The 19,706-nt window shown below is 43.0% G+C and overlaps 1 protein-coding gene and 1 long non-coding RNA gene across 4 annotated transcripts in view; one reads left to right on the top strand and one right to left on the bottom strand.

Annotated features, from left to right (window-relative positions):
* The window catches only part of MGLL (monoglyceride lipase), a 63,967-nt gene that overhangs the window by 6,474 nt on the left and 37,787 nt on the right, over positions 1-19,706 (top strand). For all 3 annotated transcript variants that reach the window (XM_048068976.2, XM_013184154.3, XM_067003073.1), the window contains exon 3: positions 14,617-14,723. In XM_048068976.2, coding sequence (XP_047924933.1) covers positions 14,617-14,723 — 107 coding nt within the window. The remainder of the gene's footprint in view (positions 1-14,616; positions 14,724-19,706) is intronic.
* LOC136791603 (uncharacterized) overlaps positions 1-19,706 on the bottom strand; it is a 53,832-nt gene that overhangs the window by 2,587 nt on the left and 31,539 nt on the right. Inside the window, exon 4 of the long non-coding RNA XR_010833920.1 lies at positions 1,383-1,533. This is a non-coding gene — a long non-coding RNA (uncharacterized lncRNA). The remainder of the gene's footprint in view (positions 1-1,382; positions 1,534-19,706) is intronic.

The following is a 19,706-nucleotide window of genomic DNA, read 5'->3' as shown; positions in this document are numbered from 1 at the left end:
AACTGCCACTTTTAGTCATTGCACTGTTGGATCAGTTTCTAAGCACAAATGTGCAACTTTCCTGCAGGACAGTGCAACTACATGCGTGCTGGTGTGTGGGTACAAGGTGACTTTAGGAGTTCCTTGTGGTGAATCTCTAAAATTTTATTAAAATTTCATCCTGGTACTGACACGACAGTTTTGGCTCTCTCTGCCGCTAACCTGATGAATCCTTGGAAACTGTGCTATCCAACACAGTCAATGTCAGAGGTAGAGATAGAGGAAAAGAAGAAAAATGATCTTGAGATTGTGCTGAGAACCTAACTTTCTGCTCATGATTCTGCCAGACACTGAAGGCTGAGAGAATGTTGCTTCTCTGGTGCAAGTAACTAAATTCATTTGAATTGGATTACGAGTGTGGTGATCAGTACTGGCTTTGTACTGTGACCCAATAGATGCCCTACCTGTCCCTCCAGGTCTCTAGCCCGAGCAGGCCAGGCCCTGCACTGGCTCTCTGCTTAGCCTCTGTTGCGTAAATTTCCTTCATGACATCAAACTGGGAGCACTTTAAGCCAGTTAAGTTTTGAGGGTGGTGCCATAGCTGAACTTGACAAACTCATCAACTCTATCAGTCTTCTAGATGCAAGAGCTCTTTCCTTCACTAGCCCAAGAAATATATAGGTTTACATAAAATAATACAAGCAGTTACACACAGTTCCTTGCCTCAATTTCTTCAGCACTCTTGAACATCCCTTGGGAACACAAAACAGCTTTTCTAGATCATCACAAACACATCTACAAGAGTTGGCTGGTAGAGTTGTATTGGCTAGAAGGGGGTATTTTTCTGGATGCCAGTTGCAGAGAACTTGGCCTGTGTCTCCTTGGAAGTTCCCCTCAAGCTGCTGTGGCTTTGTGCTTTTCAGAGCCAGCATCTGATCTTTTTGTTCTTCTAGGGAAATTGCATTGTTCTAAGAGCTGTCCCTGCAGACACATTTGGCTGAGCTGCCTTCCCTAGGTCCAGGCATCCCATTGTCCTAATGTGCTTTCACTTGAATGGAGCCATTAGTGTTTAACAACCTCCCATTGTTGCTTATCCAAAAGATGTGACACAACTCTGATAGCAAATGGCTGATTCTCCTTACCCTAAAGTATCCAAAGAAATACTGTTCCATCCTACTCATAGATTCATTACGTTATGTTTAGGCTGATCCCTTGCCTCATCACAACCCGGAGTTACACCCTTGACTATACCCATACATCCCTGCCCCTACTCTGCCAGCACCAACACTGTGACACTCTGTCAGTACTGTTTATTAAACTACAGTGAGGAAATTAGCAGCACCAGAGTAAAGTTTCTGATGATATTAATACCTCGAGTAATACCATGCTCCAAGAGTACTTACACTGTAATGACAGAGACTCCCCTTCTGTGTGATATGCACTTGCTCTCCAGCCAGGATCTGTCTTCATTTCCGTGTGGCATGCCCTCACTTGATGATGGGAGCCTCTGAATCCTCTGAATCTGAAAGTGGTGGCAAAGGCATATTGCTGGACCTAGAAAATTTAGTAACAGAAAACAGAATACAGAAGTCAACGAGGAGCAGAGAACAGGCAAAAAACACAGTCAAGACTCTCAATTGCCAATGGCACAATGATTGGAAATTTAAATAATTGGACCCTTAACTTCTCTGTGCTTTTGTTTCCTCATCTAAAATTGGGTATAATCATACAGGTTAATGATGTAAGCGGGGTGACAGCTTGTTGCCAGAAAGAGTAGATTATTCATTGGGGTTTGGTGGTTGAAGAGTGATTGATGTTTGAAGAGAGATTTAAAAAATCTGCTAAGTGATGCATTAGTTGTTCTCGGCTTTTCAGCTACAAGTAAATTGCCTCAGCAGCAATCCACTAAAAGAAAGACAAGAGAAAAAAAAAAAAAAAGAAACAAAATATTGACAACTGGTCTAGATCCAACCATTCAGCGGTAACAAGGTAGTGATCATTTGCTCCAATATTGTGTATAGATGGGCAGGGAGAAAATGTACAAACCACTACAGAGTTAATAAACAAGAAAGATGACTGAGCTTTTTCAGCCACATGTGTCCTATGCTAAAAAGAGTTTGCTCTGTATGTTTTGTCTCTTCCTTGATCAAGCTTGAAGACTGCAGAGTGAGGGGAAAAAAATAAACCTTTGGCCCTTTGTAGAGAAGAAAGTTGGTTAAATTTGTTCTAAATGTCAGCAGGTTAGCTAGTTCACCAGCCAGAGAGACAGGTTTATTTTTATTATTCTTCAACATATTTTTTACTTTTCTTATTCAAAACAATCTCAGTAAGGCTTCAAATTCACTTGTCAAACTCCAGAAATCTTCAGTAGCTTAATTTGCTGGGCTAAAGGAGTGAGGAGTGATGAGGAAGCAGTAAGTAATTAAATTGCTTTGGAGATAACATCTAGCTGACTTAATGGTTAAGCTTTTTCTTTTTTTCTTTTTTTTTTTTTTAGTTTTGTGTGAGAGCTAGTCTACAATATTTGGAGTAATAAAAACTGTGCTCTGAGCAGCATGAGCAGCATTCATAATCTCATTTTATTAAAAGAATATTCAAGGGTCAGCCTTCAGTCATCATCTGGCCCTCTCCAAATGGTTTTAGCGAGGAGCACCAAGCATCTAAAACCAGGTTGTCCTGAAAATGCACAGATCATCTTACTGACATGATTAGCTGCCCACAGGTTCATTAAGACAGAAAACTTTTTAGAAATTGTTATTCTCTTTCCAGGTTTGCCATGTCCCTGGGTGCGTAGCACAGGACTGGGGCTCAGGGAAACCATGGGAACACTTTGGCTCTGCTGCTGAGTTCCCACTGACTGCTGACCCTAAGGTTTTGCCGCACGCTGTGTGCCCATCCCTGCTGCTGGCATGCTGTGTTGCTGTGAGCGAGGCTTTTCACCTCTTGTGCTCAGTTTACGTGGCACTTGGTAGGAAGGGTCAGCCCTTGCTTGGGGCAGGGTTGCAGGCGAGAGGACCTCTGGAGGGTCCCGTTCAACTCTGAATTACGTGGCTCTACAACAGGCACAGCTGCGCACTTTGTAAAGCATTCTGGGTTTTATGAATGAGGAGTGTTGTACAAAAGCCAGCTGTTGTTATTATTTATGCTATTTATTTACTGGTCACATTTCTCTGAGCTGAGGGATGGAAAAAAAATCAATCAGCAGATTCACTTTGTTTATATTCAATTTCACTTTCACTGTTTGGAGAATGTTAATGTGCTAAACACTACTCCTTCCCCTAAAGCCCCTGGTTTTACACAGCCTGTAGAAACATTGCAACATTCCTAGGCATCGGTATACATTTCTCTTTTGAAGCACCATGCAACGGTTCTGACCCCCAAAGCTTTGCTTCTTGGTCTGTGCATTTTCCTGCTGCTTTAGGAGAGGTGGTCCCATCACTCGGCACAGCTAAATGTAGCATCAAGGCTTGTTTGAATTTTGCTAAACGCCAAAAGTTTTCAGACGTGCCCCTTTTGTTCCTGCCCCTCCCCAGTTACGTGGGCAGTTGGAGAACCTGACTGAACAGAGCTGTCTCCCTCCCTTGCCATGACCCCACATGCAAAAGCTCAACCCTCATCTGAGACCCCGCGTCTCCCACGCCTGTGGTGATGCAGCTGATAAAGCTCTGCCTGGTCCCACTGCAGGCTGGAGCAGATGCATGCCTTGTGATCCCACAAATGGTGGCTTGGAAGTTGGCAGAAGGGAAGCTCAGGAGGAAAGACTGAGTGCCTTCCCTGCTGCTCTCTCACCCGTCAGCTCTGGCTCTTTCTTCGCCAGCAACACAGAGGAGCCGGAGCCAGGCTAGTAGTGGTGGGGTTAATAATTCTGGTGTTAATAGTGTTTGGTCTTGGTATTGTTGAGGCTTTTAAGAAATGGTCCCAAGTACGTGGTACTTTTCTGTTTCTGGTGAAGCCATCCACAGAAAACAGAGCGTTCCCGCAGCAGAATAACAGCTTGTGGTTTAAATAAATGTTGTTATTTCTGCTTTGCTGTAGGTGTACATGTATGTTTTGGTTCAGTGACTGCCAGATACTGTAAATGAGTATTGATTTCCTTTTCTATTTTAAGCTTTTCTGCAGAAAAGACATCCCACATGCCTTTAGCTTTCTTTGCCTCTACCTAAAGCGATTGCAGCCAAGGATATATCTGACTAAATACCTCTTCAGTTCAGTATTATCAGTCATCCTTATTTCAGCAGTTGCACCCCAAGTTGTCCAAGTCCTCCTTCAACTTCTGGAGTTTAAAGCTATTATATCTAGCTACTTTTTGAGAGCAAATCAACGAGAGTGTTTAGACATGGTGGCAAGCTGTCCCTGATTCACATTGGTGTGGCAGCCCTCCCTGCCATACGGGACACAGCCTGGGAGCTGGAAATGAAAGAGCATTTCAGGAAACAAGCCTATCATAACTAAATTCTTTGGACAAACATGCTATCTCAGTACGACCAAGAAATAACACAGACCTGGATTTGGCAACTGTAGGCAGAAGTTTCTTTCCATTTGTTAGCTTGTAAATCATCCGTAGGTAAACCATTGCACCTCAGCTGCATTTCAAATTTACATTGGTTCGAGGCATGAATAAATGTTTCAGCCTTTAAAGCACATGTTCCAGCAATCACTGCCTTAGCAGGATTACTGTGTGTCACGTTTAGCTGTTTACTTTCAACTTTCTTTCATACCTCAGGTCTATGGCAAATGTGGAATACTAAATTAATTGGAACATGCTCAAAGCCTTGGCAAACGCTTTGCCTGTGACATTACTAATTTCCCAGAGGAATAGTTCCTGATATTGATTTTGACAGAGCCTGTAAAACCTCTCTCTGCAAAGGTTCTTCTCATAGCTTGGCAGGGCTGGAGTGCAGCTCTGGGATGTGCTGAGAGAGGATTATTCATTGGAAATTAATGTGCTTAATCTCAAAGTATGCTAAAATATATATAACTGCTTTCTGATTAAGAAATCAATCCTTGAGTTTCTGTCTCTGAGTTTACAGGCTAATTCCATGCTGACTTTTGGAAAATCACACAGAAAACAACTGGTTATTTGGAGACTCATGTTATCTCTGACATCCAAACTGGAATTTTATAAGTGTGCAGGAAGTAATCAAGAGCTCCTGAGCATGTTATGGTGGTATTGCCTGGTACAAGCCACGCTATCAGGTCTAAGCATTTCAGGGAATTGAAGTTTTACGTTTTGCTTTAGACCATGGCCACACATGGGATTTGTACAGTCAGGGCTTTATTAGAAAGTAATAATAGCATGCTGTCTCAGGGTCACAGGACAGCTACAGTGTCATCGCCTTTCTCACTCCTTACTTATTCACAGATCTCTTCAAAGCTAGTGGAAGATTTACCCAAGTAAGCCCCAAATGCCTGATCAAAGTACTTCGGTTGTGCAGTTTTTGTTACAAGAAGTGGCTTGGAAACACTCTGATCCTCTTGTGCCAAGTGTGCACTTTTCTGTTTCTTCCCTGTACAGGTGCCAGTGTAATGACCTGAATCATTCCTCTAATAACTGTTTCAGTATTGTTTGTCATGAGTTTTCTGCTCCATCCACTCCCTGAAATAACAGTTTGAGACTGGAGATGATTAGAGCTACGGCTAGAGTCTAAGACATGGATGATCCCGTTTTTAAGAGCCATTTATTCTGTGGGGAGACTGGCAACGAAGAGCCCCTTGCTCACATGAGCCCAGGTTCAGACCACAAATGATGTCCAACTCCTGGCTCAACCAGAAGTCCTCACCTTGATACAGGAATACTGCAATCTAACCCTATCTCCTGTGCTTACGTAAAAAGGTGAGATTAAATTGTCAAAATGGGGCTTGGTTGTAACATCAAGAACATTCTTGCATGGCCTGAACTGATCCCTTAATTAAGCACACCTTCCCTTCTAGAAAGCCTGCTTTGTCTTCCCGGGTTGAGTTGGATGTGTCAAGCTACAAGCTCAGAGCATCAATAAGGAGTGACTTGCACTGTCACTGGAACTGGTGGGACTGGTGCTTGGGTATGCCCGGACTGCAAGTGAGCTCAGTAACAAAGAACAGTTTTTACACAGATACTCTGAAACAGTCATACCTTTATACAGAAAACCCTTTTTGTTCAGTGAACAAGTTTAGTGCTCAAGTGGTGAGCAGAGCTGAGTTTAAGCGGTAGCAAGTATGCAGTAGAAATCTTTTGGCCTTTAATTGCAGCTCTTGTGCTTTGGAAGGACAGCCCACTTAATCACACAGCCTTTCTTTTTTCCAAGGGTTCATATCACCAAGCAGTGCCTGCACTTTGATTTCAACAAGAAACTGCTACAAGACTGGCTAAACTCTAATTTTTGTCCCTTTGCAAATCAGTAGAGGCTCAGTGCAAGCCCAGGAAAGAGGATGGGGAGACCCGCAAGAACTGTTCTTGCTCTTACTTTCCATTTCTGTTTCCTCTTCAAGAATCATGGTCCTGCAGCCATCTGCAGTGGTTTTGCTTCCCAGTGAAAATTAATTTTGAATAAAATTAGCAACAAGTCTTTTATTTTTCCTGATTTTCAAGTGGATTTATGTCAGAAACTCTTTTGCTTCTTTGAATATTCCCCATCCACACCTTAAAAGTAATCTAAATATTTTGGGTGTGACTTCAGATTGACTTGAATTTTGCAGCTGATGTCTCCTCTTTGAATAATGTTTTGCACAGTCTTCTGAGAAAGACACCGAATACTTTGTGCATGCATCCTTGTAGCTCCCCTTGGAAGATATGACCTCCATTTTATCTCCCCTGTGCACAAGGACGTGCATGGGGCTGCCCTTTGCACTGCAGACGGGCTGAAGCAGAGCGAAGTACAGCGCTGGACTGTCTGATCCCAGCCTTTCTCCCAGCCAGGCCCAGCAGCAGTTGTGCCAGGGCTCACCTCAAGTGATCCCTGCCTCAGTCATGTGAGCGATGCCTACACTTGTCTCTTTGGAAATAGAAATCATAATTCATCCTTCAAGGATTCCTACACTCTGTAGAAGGGCAGTGGCAAGAGGAAAGCGCAGCTCCAGACCAGAGTGCTTGCCTGTCTCGCACATTCAGAGCAGCGGGTCTGCCAGGAACAATCCCATCTCTGATATCAAAGTGGGGGAGTGTCTCCCCGAGGCAATCCCCATAACCCTAGGATCCATTCACTTCAGTTTTATTCAAGAAAGGGGTGGGAAGATCCTGCCTATGAATTTCAAATTACACACCACACACTTCACCTCTGATCTCAGCCTTGTGTACCCTAAAATACTACTTCAAAGCTTCCTTGAAACAGAATGCAGCTGGTCAGAAGCGTTAACTTTGCAGAGATCTGTCCGGAGCTACGCAGTTGCAAGGTTCAAATAATTCCTCCCCTCCCACCTCGCCTGAAGTTTCCTTCATCTCTTTTCCCTATATTAGACCACTCATGAGTTATTTGCGGCGGGGGCGTGCTTTTCAAGGAGCTACAATAAATCAGCATAGGCTGTTACACCACATTGTTTTGTGCTGGCTCTGGCTAGATCCTGTTGAGTCTTTTGTTTTGAAATATGTCTGTACTGCCCGGTTCTGTCTCTGCTCTCTTGATTTATGGTATCTACACTTTCTGGTCTTTGTTGAATAGCCTACCCATGGTACTTCTCCTGGAGGTCATGGCAGTTCTCAAATCTCCTCCTAACCCTATTGTTGCGATTTTGAACTGCATTGTGAGCCAGGCCTGCAGACATGCATGCGAACAGCTGCTGAAGGCAAGAGCGTTGCTCACGGAAGCAGGCACAGATGTTAAGACTGAGCCCTAAGTCTCCATGATGTTAAACAGTAGGATGCTGCCCAAACTAACAGCAGCACCTCCGGGCAGGCTTGAATGGGAACTTCCAAGCCTGGGTAAATGGGGGAAAGGGAGGAGGTAGTTTGCTGGAGGGGTCTGTTTTTAAATTGTCAGTTTAGGATCTGGACTGGAATGAAGCCACTGATTCTACTAGACTAAGTCAAACATCAAACAGAAATGTGCAGAATCCTAAATCCCCACAAGCCCTATAAAATCAAGCAGAGATGTTGTAGTGCAACCACAGCACACAGTCCTTCGACACAGCCTCTGGCACTCGGAGGTGTTTCGCAGGCTGAACAGCTACAGTCTTGAGATACTGCTTGCCTCAGTTCGTCTGGAAGAGGCAAAGGTTCCTCCAAATTTAGATCCCAGGGAGGTATCCGTGCTGATCACAGACAGCTTTTGAAGATCTCCAAAGAGGGAGACTCCAGTCTCGCTACAGTGTCTCTGGTATTAAGAGAAGGTCAATGTGGACTTGACTGCAGACTATTGCTATTCTGACTTGCTTTTTTTTTTTTTTTTCTTGAGATTGGAAAAGTAGCAGTAGAACTGCTAGTATAAGGTAACATCATTAAACTCCAATGACAGCTGAAAAGAGGTGACTGCCCAGATTATGGACCTGTGTAGGCCAGCAGAGCAAAGGCTAAGGATGTGTTTCTCCAAAAAGCTGAGCAAAAGAGCAAGCAAAGCCCTTGAGCTTAATGAAACATGCCTCCTTGAAACATGGGCTGGAATTAGGAGCAAGGTCATTGCCTCCTGTGCCTTCAGAGGGACATAACTCTGCGAGTTTCCTGGAGACAGAAGAACAGCATGAAGGGACACACCTGACTCCACCATAAATTTTCCTGTCTAACCAGACACACCAGCCTGAATATTTGGCTAACTGCGTAGGTCACAAGTGTGCACAATGTGAGAGAAACTCCCATAACTTTTTGTAATCCCTGCCCACTGCCACGTTCTGCCAGGGTCTCTTAGGGCTGCAGGTCACCTCAGAAAAAATAAAAAGCGCAAAAGCTGACTCAAATGACAGATACAGAGACTTCAGGTCTACACCCAAAGCAAAGAGGCTCTAGAGACCTCCGGAGGAGAGATCACCCATGTCTTTTCCAGTGAAAAAAAATCATTCTTCATTACATGTTCTTGGAAATGATTAGCTGGAAGTTTCCAAGAAAGAGGTCATCTTTAACTGAATACCAAGGGTAGAAAATTGGAATTACAGTTAAATCTTGACAAAATTGCAATCTGCTGAGTGCATAATTCTATTATAGAGAAGGCAAAGGAAAGGATTTATATATATAAATCTTCATAATCAGTGAGGACTACTAACCCAGCTAACACAAGTGTGCATACCTATAATTGATTTTCTGTGACAATATCCTGTAGAAGCAAAATAAACATAAACAACACTAAATTTTTAATAACTTTAAAAGGTTTGTGATCAACTATTCTGTTCCTTGTCCAAAAATGTCACCAGTGAAATGTTTTTGATAAATAAGTGTTCATTGTTCGCCGTATTTCTAGGAGTCAGGCTGATGCTGCCTACAAGGGAGTTAATAAATCAGTTGGAACAAGACAACCAAACCTAATGCTCACTTTCAGTGAGCCAGTGATTTTCTGGCAGCCTCACTAACTCAGAGCTTTCCTATCGGTTAATTTAAAAAAAAATTACTTTAGGAATTTGGTGTCAAGTATTCAAAACTGCAAAAATCAGATGTTCTTTGTTAGAGTTGATCTGGTTCTAGCAAAAACATACATAATACCAAATGAATGCATGGTTGCCTTACATAGAATAACATGGTATTAGGTTAAGTTGCAAGGGCCTGGTTCAGGAAATCACTTCCGCATGTGACTAAATCAGTCCTAACTCAGAACAGCATTTATAAATCCTTTTTTTAAAGTTCAATCATGTACGTTATAAGTCCCACTGACTTTCATGAGTCGAAGGGAGTTTCCTGAGGTTAAGCAAGTACTTAAATACTGTTATGAAGAGGGATGTTTTCGAATGGGGTGGAAAAGATTGAATTTTTTGTATATGCAGTCATAGGAAGCTTGTCTTCAGTTCTTTGGTCTAGTCCCAGTGTTCTGGGTTATTTTCTGGCAATAAAGGAGCATTCTTGGGGTCCCACAGAAGTATCTCAGTCCCCAGAGGACACGATGTTAAGATCATAGCATCCTGCTCACAACCTTCCACATCTAGTTTGGCTTCCACACGATTTTTGTGGCCCTGTCTCAACCAAGAACAAGCAAGAACATGTGCCTTGCACCCTAGCAGGACCCCAGCCCTGAGTGTTGTTCCTGGCCTCCAGACACCATAGCACATCACCTTTCTGAGTTTTGTTTTGTTTTCTCTATTGAACCCTGCTTTAAGAGAGTTCTCGCTCAGTTGTGTAAGCCCTGTGCCACCATTTGTTTTTCCCTCAATTGTTCTTTTGCAATTGACTGTGGAATTACATCTATAAACATTCGTACCGTTGCAACAGGGCTAAGCAGAGGTGGCAACATGTGCCCGGCAGTAAAGGTGGGACCCTCTACAACTGGTTCTGCTCTTGCACTGGTGCCCAAATCCCTGCCCTGCAAGAGCTGCTCCCCACGCAAGAAGGCAAATATTGGAAGGTGTGTGGTAACAGTGATGAATACGCAAGGATCAAAAGCAGCTTAAAGTTTAGATCAGCTGGTGACCTCTCCGAGAAGTAGGATGGAAAAAAAAAAAGAATTCCTCTGTTGTTGTGCACACCGCCTTTCTTTGTGCCATAGCCTGACCTCTACCACTCCTACTTTCTACTTTCCTCCCTGGTGCAGGAAAGCATGTCTGCATGTGTCCTGCACAGCCTGCATGCAGGGCACCTCTGGGTGCTGCTTGCTCAGCAAGGTGCTGCTGCAGCACGGGAGGACTGACAGCAGTCATGGACAACCAGCCCAGTGGAGATGTGGGATCAGGGGCTGGTCACTGGTATACACCATTACCTCCTGATGGCAGATCAATAAACGCAGCCCGTAATTGAACTGAATGGTAAAAAAAGACAAATATTGTCCTGCCCGCTTGTTGTGCTAAGTAACCACATCTGTTTGCCAAGCTGTGCAGTATCAGGAGACAGAAACCTGCAGGTTTCCTCCTCCTGAGCTAGGGGGAGGAGGCTAAGGGAAGGGCAGGGATCTGTGAAAAAGGTTGCTTTTGCAAACAGCAGTCAATAAAGCTAGTTTCATTTCATATCCATAATTGCTACTCCACTGGTTGCTTACTGCAATGCGGATGCTTACTCACGCTCCAGATTACACCTTGGCTTTGTGTGAAGACACACCTGTGGAGTGTGGGGAAATTGTGCTGTTGTGTGATCAGGTGCATGCTAGGTGCTTTCCTGAGCAGAATTCAAAACAACGTTTTGGCAGCATTTCGAGATATTTAGGAATTTGGTTCCTCCAGCCAAAGCCAGCTGAAGCATCCAAAGATGTGTCAGGTGGCCCTGCCTGCGGTTAGAGACTGGAATTCATGGGTTCAGGCACAGGTCAGTCTTTACAAGAATTGCAGAGTGTGAACAATGTTTTCTACCTGAGATGTGTGTGTTTGCAAGGATTTCACTGGTGAAATTGCAAGAGCTGAAGGTGAAGAAATTTCTCCCCAGGATCAATTTGATACATGACCAATACACAAACCTTGCTTAAACAAAACTTACAAAGGTATTGCAGTCCCCCGCCCCCCCCCCAAAAAAACAAACAAACGAAAAAAAACCCACAAACACCACACCTTAAAACCTGCTGGGTTTCTGTATTAATTTTAAACGACTTGCAGAAACCCCTCTGCTGAAAGCAATCTCTGATATTCCGTGTTTCTTTCTTCCCAGCCATTGCAATAGGAAAGAGCAGGCTGCGATACAAGAGCAGGGGTGTCTGCAAAAATGTTTACATACAGTAAAGAACTGCTGTCAGTCAAACTAATCACTCACTGTATTTTCATGCCAGCTTGCCAGTGAAAATATGTGCACCACGTATTTGCTATACTGCCTTCAGGTATTCTTTGCCAAATCTAGACTTGTTTTGTAATGGAAAATGGAAGATTAGGGGAAAGAGCTAAATCCTTCAATCCTGGCTCCGATGATGCTCAGACTAACTTCAGTTTTCCAGGTCATTGTGTTTGATGCATGGCCCCCCTGCATAGAGACCCTGAACCTGGCCCCAGAGACCTGTGTAGAAGTAACCTGGGTTTTAGTCAGTAAATCTCCTACTTTTCATTACACAACAGCAAAACAAGCTACTTCTGTGTGGACATAACAGTTTGGAAATTTCACTCCCTGTTTATGACACCACGTTTTCATGGGACAAAACTTTTAAAAGTGCCTAAGTCATCTTGACAGCTTCTGCCATTAGGGATCTTAAGGCACAAACAGTCTCGGGGAATTTTACTCAGTATTTTGCTCTATTCTGTAACGCCTGACATTTTTCATGCTAGAATGAGAGGAGAGGTTGCAGGAACACCTTGCTGCTTTGAGGAATGGAGTTCTTTCTTTTCTCACTGGTTTCACAGAAGATGAGGGGGCTGAGCATCTAGCAGGATGCTGTCAGGCGAAGTCGTGGTGCTGCAGCAGTGTGAATGAGAGCAAAATTAGGGCTTTGCTGTCAGGGTGATGAAATAATAGCAAGCATTCCCTGGCAGAGTTCTCTTCACCAGCTTCCCATTAGGTTTCATTCACTTGATGCATTCCAGTGCATACATTCAAATCATATTTCTCTGAGAAATGAAGGGCCATATGCACTCAGCCAAGCCGCACCTTACTCCCTGTGCCGAGTCAGCAGAAAAAAAAAAAAAAAAGAAAAAAAAAAGGTAGATCCTGTAAAGAGTAACAGGGGGCTTAAATAAAACCCCGAGGAGAAAAGCTGCCAAGAGCCAGGTAGCAAGAGCTATACATCAGAGAGACTCAGCCTGACTGATTCTGTTGGATGTCGAGGTGATGGGTACATAGGAGTCTTCTCTCACATTTCCTTAATTTCTCCATCAGAGTCCTGGGCATGCAGTGCCATTGCTTATCGTACTGCAGAGCCCGGAGCATGCAGGTTAGCAGCGCAGCTTTGCTTCATGCTCTGCTGCTGCGTTCCTTAATGTCTGACAGATCTGCCAGCCCCAGACCTGGGGACTGTGGTGTGTGGTCTCTTTGGGTCACCCAGGACCAGAGCTGAGATCTCAGACCATTACGCATAGGTGGAGGCAGAAGCATTTAGACAGGGACTGCAATTTTCAGGGACACATATAGAGTAATGATTCACTGTCCCAGCACTGGCTGGAGTCTTTGCTGGGCTGCCTGTGTCTAGGAGAGGTGAGACATGCAAAGCTTGGTGCCTCTGCTGCAGAAAGTTAGTATTCTTCACTGTCTTTCAGCAGTCTTTCCATCTCTTCAGCATTTGATTCTATAACTATAGGTGTTGCACTCTGAAAATCAGTCTGCCCGGCAAGTCCACTGATAACATGACAAATCTATTGACAAGGGAGGGTGACAGGGGACAAAATGACTGCTCCACACCGATTGTTTTGAAACCTTCAGTGACACTAAAGAACATTTGTAAGGCATAGGAAGTTAAATATGTTACACGGCCTAACCTCACCCTTGTTAATTACTGTTAGATGCCAGAGCATCTTTGCATTGCTTTTTTGCAAGTTTGCTCTGTAAAAATCCTTTTGGTTTCGATGGGTGCTTTCAAGTTGTCTAGCATGAGAAAATACTTTGAAGCAGGTGCTAATCAAAGAGCTAGAGCTGGAGTTTCTACATCACTCACATCTTTTTAAAGTTTAAATATATAAAGATCAAAGCAGCTTATTGCAGTGAATACACTGTCTAAAAATGTATTCAAAACCTCAATCAAAATAAAGTTGAGGAAATCACTAGCTGTAAACTGCTGTCATTGCTTTGTGTTGTCAATTCGTCTAATGTTTCTCTGTTAATGTACTGAAAATGTCTAACCTGTAGCCTTCAGACTGTTTAGTGGTTGCTGATGTTCCAGTGACAGACAGTACTTGTAAACGAACAAGTTCTGTTTATGTTGCTAAAGCCAGATTTTGGAAAGTCACTTGTCAAATTCAGCAAAAACTTATGTAATCACGTTGCTACTTCTGCTGTATTTTTACTACAAGTCTGCACAAACTTTGCCCATTAAAAACACTGGGAAGGTTCGTTCAACTTTAGTCACTCTTGATGCCATTCCAGTGAAAATAAAGCATCACTGGCACAACTGGAATATTTGAAGATAAATATTTGTATAGCGTCTTTCAAAAATAAATGTCTATTAGACTGGTTATTTTCTTGATCCCTGGCTGTAGTTGTAAAGTGGCTATGTAAAAGTCACTTCAATTGCCAAAGTGAAGCAACTGTTTTGGGGTAGAAACTGCAATGGTAAGAGTACCAGAATTGGGGTCAAAAGATAAAATCCCAAACTCCAGCCAAAGTTCTGGACTCTGCTCGAGACTTGTTTAGCTAAAATTTCATCTTTAAGAGTGTTCAGTAGCATGAGACATCTGCATCTCCAACCTGTAGCAGATCACGGTGGCAAACAAATCAGTAAGTTAGTCCCATGTGCAGCTGACCTCCATGTGGTCTGTCCTGCTACGACCTGGTGAAGATCAGGTCGATGGTAGGTCAGGATGGCAAGCTGCTTTCCCGTGTTAAAACCCACCTCAGCCATCATTTACTTGCCTTGTACTTGCTGACGTCTGAAATGCTGTTGCTAAATTGAATGTGCTGTTCTTGCTTGCAGCTCTGAAGCCTTTGTGCATTGATTGCCAAGCTAATGATTTATACCTTAATGCTCCATTTAGGGCCCTCGTGTTTATCGCTCATGGCGCTGGGGAACACTGCGGCCGTTACGATGAGTTGGCCCAGAGGCTGACAGAACTTAACTTGTTTGTATTTGCCCATGACCATGGTGAGTAGCCTTGAACAGTATTTGATTTACAGCAGCTCAGGACTTTACCGACACAAATGCCATTAAAGCTACTCAGCAGTGAGAGAAAAGTCAATAAAATATTTACACATCACCGTAAATGAGAAAAGGGTTGAAGCTTTGTAAAGATCTGCATGTTTAATCTATAAGATAGTGACCCCATTACTCAGACTTTTCCTCAACTTTGCCATTGACATTACTGCTGATGCTCTTTTAACCTCTATGTAAGGAACTATTTCTCTTTCACCTGCCTCCTGGGGTGTGAGGAGGGAATGTCCACAGTGGAAGTAGGACTAGGTGCCATTTTTGCTGGATTCGTGCTTGTTGTTGTCCTAAATAGTCCAGGGGGAGAGAATGAAATGACAGCACAGCTTTCATACACCAGTACAACTAGACAGCTGCACCCCTGGGACATGAACAGGCATGGAAACGTCACAGAGGTTTATTCGGACACACCTCGACAGCCCTGCAGAAACACCAGAGCTGGCTGCAGACACCTGGGCAATGCTGTGACATGTAGACTTACTATCCCTGCCTCTTCTGCCTTGAGGATCTCTGCTCTGCTCCATTCCTTGATATAGATATGCTGGGTGTCAACAGACCTCCTGAGGGACATCAACTGGTACATACCGGGAACATATCTGAACCACGTGTCATCCTCTTTTGGTAGCATCCTCTCATACCTGACCCTTGCAGCTTCATGACTGCCTTGTGCTAGGAAATCTTCGCTTTGTTTTTATTCTTGCAGACTGCTGCCTCCCAGCAAGAATCACTCTAGACATTAGTAAAATGGATCAATGTGGTTAATAATGGCAGTGGACAAAAAATAAGGCCAAATTTTGAGCTGACAGGTGAAATGGGATGAATCTCAGTGCAATTCTGATCTCCTTCTGGCAGATCTTCCACTGACATTGCAAAGTATACCACAGTGCAATGGAAAGTGTACTGCAGTGTACTTCACTGAAACTGAGACTGAAAGCTGCCCCTAGATCTCCTCAAAGGCAGGGATGCTGAGTTTGAACTAGAAGATCCTGAAAGCTGTAGAATTTAGAGCACGTGAGACATTGCACCATTTAGTCTGTGAGAGGAAAGGCAAAGCCTTACCAAACCCAAGTAACCAAAGCTTCCCCTTGCTTCTGCTCTCATGACTCCTTTTCACTCACAGCACTGGTTATACAGAAATTAACCCGATATTTTCCTTGACAAAGAGAATATCCAGCCCTGAGAACAGCTCGCAATGACAATAAATAAAAACCACAATGAAGTGCATTTAGCATTTTCCAAACAGTTGCCCACGTGCCATATACACAGCTGGCTTTACAAAGACAGTCGACCTGTGCAAAAGTATCATTGCTGACTGCAGGAGCATGTTTCTCCTTATGCAGGCACAAAATTTATAAGTGGGGGCTCATTCACTTCGATCTACTTCCTTCTGATTTAGACACAAGGTAGCGGGAGCGTGCAGCAAAACCAGCAGAAATTGTCCCCATTCCTCTTTCGTTATCTATATGGAACAAAGTTCATGAGAAAGGCGATGGGACAAACCACATGTCGCCCACCCTGCAGCTGCTGTTAGTAGACCACAGGCACCGTATACAGAAAGTTAGTGAACTCCAGGACACACAAGCAATGTGTTCAAATGCCAGAGCCCAGCGCTGCAGGCCTGTGGTTTCTCACTGTGCATGCCGAGCAGGCCTTAGTTCCTCATTCTTTTAAAACCTGATAATGGTTTTAAGAAGTAGAGTTAAAATAGCAATATTTGAAGCAACGAACCTAGAAGCAGCGATAAAGCATTGTATTTATCGCATGGATTTGATACAGAGAATGACTTTTCTGTAGATGGAAAAAGGCTTTGGAAGTGAAGGCCCCGACAGGTGTTTATTGTACAGTTATTTCCTCTCTTTTTCCTTGAATTTCTTTTTGTCTAGAGAAGCATAGACTTGTTGTGTTTGTGTTTTCCCTATAGATGGATGTTGCTGAATTGATCAGTTTACTTCAATTAACACATTTCTGGTTGCTCAGGCCACTTTAAAAGTTCATCCTCCCTGTCAGGCCTACAGTACCCTTTGTAAATTCAGTTTGGTTTTCTTCATCAATGAAGGGGAGAAGCAAAGAGGAACCTGAAAGCAGAACACTGGACACGCAATTGTGTTACACAAAGAGCTAATCTAAATGAGACTAGATTCACTAAGCTACAAAGACAATTAACATATTTTAGGCTCTGTAAAATAATCTTTGCACCTAAAGTGCGGAGCAGTGAGGACAGACCTTGTCTGGCAGAATTCAGGTTATAGCCCGAGTAGACACCAGCAAGAGCTGAAGGGCATACTCATCTCCCTTGCCAAACCTGCCCAGGCTAACAGAGTTTTATAGCTTTCCCTATTCCAAATCACCTCACCAGTGTGTTCCCTGTTTTGTGTCCCATCCTTTGGATATCTTTGGGTAATATTAATTATTCAATTGCATTAGCAAAATAATTGCTTTCTCTTCCTCATGTCTTACAGTAAATCTTATGAGTTTGGCATAGACTTCCTGACCTGGATGTTTATTCTTGTTCTGGAATACTCATGGATACATTTCCCATTTCAGGCATGAAATTATTAATGCAGTTCCACAGTGTGGCTAGCATGATTTCCCAGATGAGTTGGGAAGTTGCTAGGTCTCTAGTATGTGTGACTTGACTGATTTATATGGTGTCTAACCTTCAGTCAAAAGAAGGAAAAATAATTTCCATTTATACTGCTGATTCTGTAAGAGTTTATACATGAGCTCTAAATCTTGCTGAAGGCTGCTTTGTGCTGTTTCATGTTATGTGAGGCTGCAGCAAAAAAAGCTGGCACTTCTCAGTATAACAGTGTTCACCCAAATTTTGTGCCTTCCTACTGACACTGAAGAGGTAGCACTGGCCAGCTCTCTCAGTGTCTCAGGATATATTATTTGTGCTTTCGCTCTTTCAGGTATTTCATAGTAACCTCAAGACTGCTGTATCTCATAGCTATGTATTAGAAACTTTCCAGTGTGGTGGTGAAAATTTAATTCCAGAAGACCTTTACACCTAACATTGTTAAATTGCTTTGTTTTATATCAATCTCATGGAAGAGGAACATTTTTTTTTTCTTTGTAAAGCCACATTTGGTTCTGTGGTCTCTCATGTTTTTAATAGTCAGGTAACAGTTTCCCATGATTTCTGAGCGTACTCAGAGTGCAGCTTCATGAAGGCAGAGTTAATGCTGCCAGGATGACCTTGCTATGTATGTCTGTAAGCTTTAGCTTTGTTGAAATGAAATTTCACTTTTCAATTTCCTTCCTATATTACTATTATTTTATTATGTCAACATTCTGATGACAGAAAAAGAGACAAACATATTAGGTTATTGGCAATCAATTTAGGAAAGCCCTCTTAGAAGGAATACTCGTGGGAGATTCATCAAACTGGAGTGATATTGTAATTCTTCATTAAGCTGCAGACAGATTGCAGCTCCTTTAGCTATAATGCAGTATTTTTAGGGAACTGTAAAGCTGAGAGCCAAGGAAAATGAGAATAAAAGATAGAAAATGTGGCTTTGTTTTCTCATACTAAGCATTTCCAGTTGGTAAAGCACATAATGTTCCAACTATCCTCATCTCACTTCTTATAACATCTCATTTGCTGAGATCTTATTTTCTATGGTTTCATTACGTAGCCTGAGCCCAGAACAACCACAGTTTCACCTTCAAAAGTACGTCAGTTACAAAAGCATTTCCAAGATCCAGGGGCCACAAAAATGTATTAGCTTATCTCTTAGACTTTTTAACGATAGTGGCACAAGCTGTTTTTTTCACTCAGACATGCTGGAGCTACTTATGGGTAATGTGGCCGTCTGAAGAGAAAATGAGGAATGTGAATTACTTTGCCCTAACCAGTCAGTAGTTCCAAGACCTCGCACTTGTTTGAGGACAGTCCATCAAAACACCTTCTCTCTCCAGACAGAGTCAAACCTCTACCTGTCCCTGTGCATGGAGAACCTTGACTCTCTAACAGTCTTTGAAGCTGTTGAATTTCTAACTCATAAGTTACGTGTGACATCAGATCAAAGCAAAGGGAAAGGCTGCAGCTTTAACAGCTGATTCATATTCCTTGGATGTTTCTAACTGAAGTTCAGCTTTGCTTTTTAGTCCCACTGCTACTTTGTGTGTGGCGAGCATTTCTGATAGGTTAGCAGGTCCCTCTCAGACACCTACTGCTGCTTGTGCCCCCCATTAATTTCCTATGTTTTCTCTATTTAACAAAGCACTTACTTTTAAAAAGTAGAAAATAGCTGGAGGTTTTTAAATGCTTCAAATATTGGTTGTTGTTTTTTTTCAAGTGATTGCTGTGTTGTTCTTGCAACCATTAAAAGACCATTTTGTTGATGAGAACAGAAGGCTTTTATTTATTCATAGGACTGGGAAGGATTGATCTACACAGGAAGGTTAAAAAGAACTAAACACAGACAAACTGGGAGGGGGGAAATGACTAAGAAGAATGTCAGAATTAATAAGAACATTAATAAGAATTAGGATAGAACCATGAGTGAGAAGAAGAGATCATGCACACCAGAGCGAGGGAATGCCCCTGGAGAGCAGCGCTCCCCGACGCTGTGATCAGGCAGGCTTTGGGGGGATCTCCAGGGATGGAGTCAGGAAAGCCCTGGCAAGCTTTATGTGGGGCTGGCTGTGCACAGAGCAGCACAACTGCTCCTTGGTGAAGATGAGCAAGGCTGGGTGTGGGCCCAGTTATCCAAAGCAATCTGTTCTCTTTCTGCTTCCTCTCATTGAGCCTACCTCACCAGAGCAGAAAAAGCGTAACTGCTTTTCTGCAGAGATGTAGGAAAGAGTGGCACACATCGTTTGTATCTCCTTTGACAGGAGGTTTAGAATGGGTTGCGGGCATTTACTTTTTTTCAGAGAAGGTCTCCCAGCCTTCAGCATAATATTCGAATGTTG

The sequence above is a fragment of the Anser cygnoides genome, chromosome 10, assembly GCF_040182565.1.
Source record: "Anser cygnoides isolate HZ-2024a breed goose chromosome 10, Taihu_goose_T2T_genome, whole genome shotgun sequence".
Lineage (NCBI taxonomy): Eukaryota > Metazoa > Chordata > Aves > Anseriformes > Anatidae > Anser > Anser cygnoides.
Note: the sequence above shows the minus strand (reverse complement) of the source record. Positions and strands in the feature narration are given on the sequence as shown.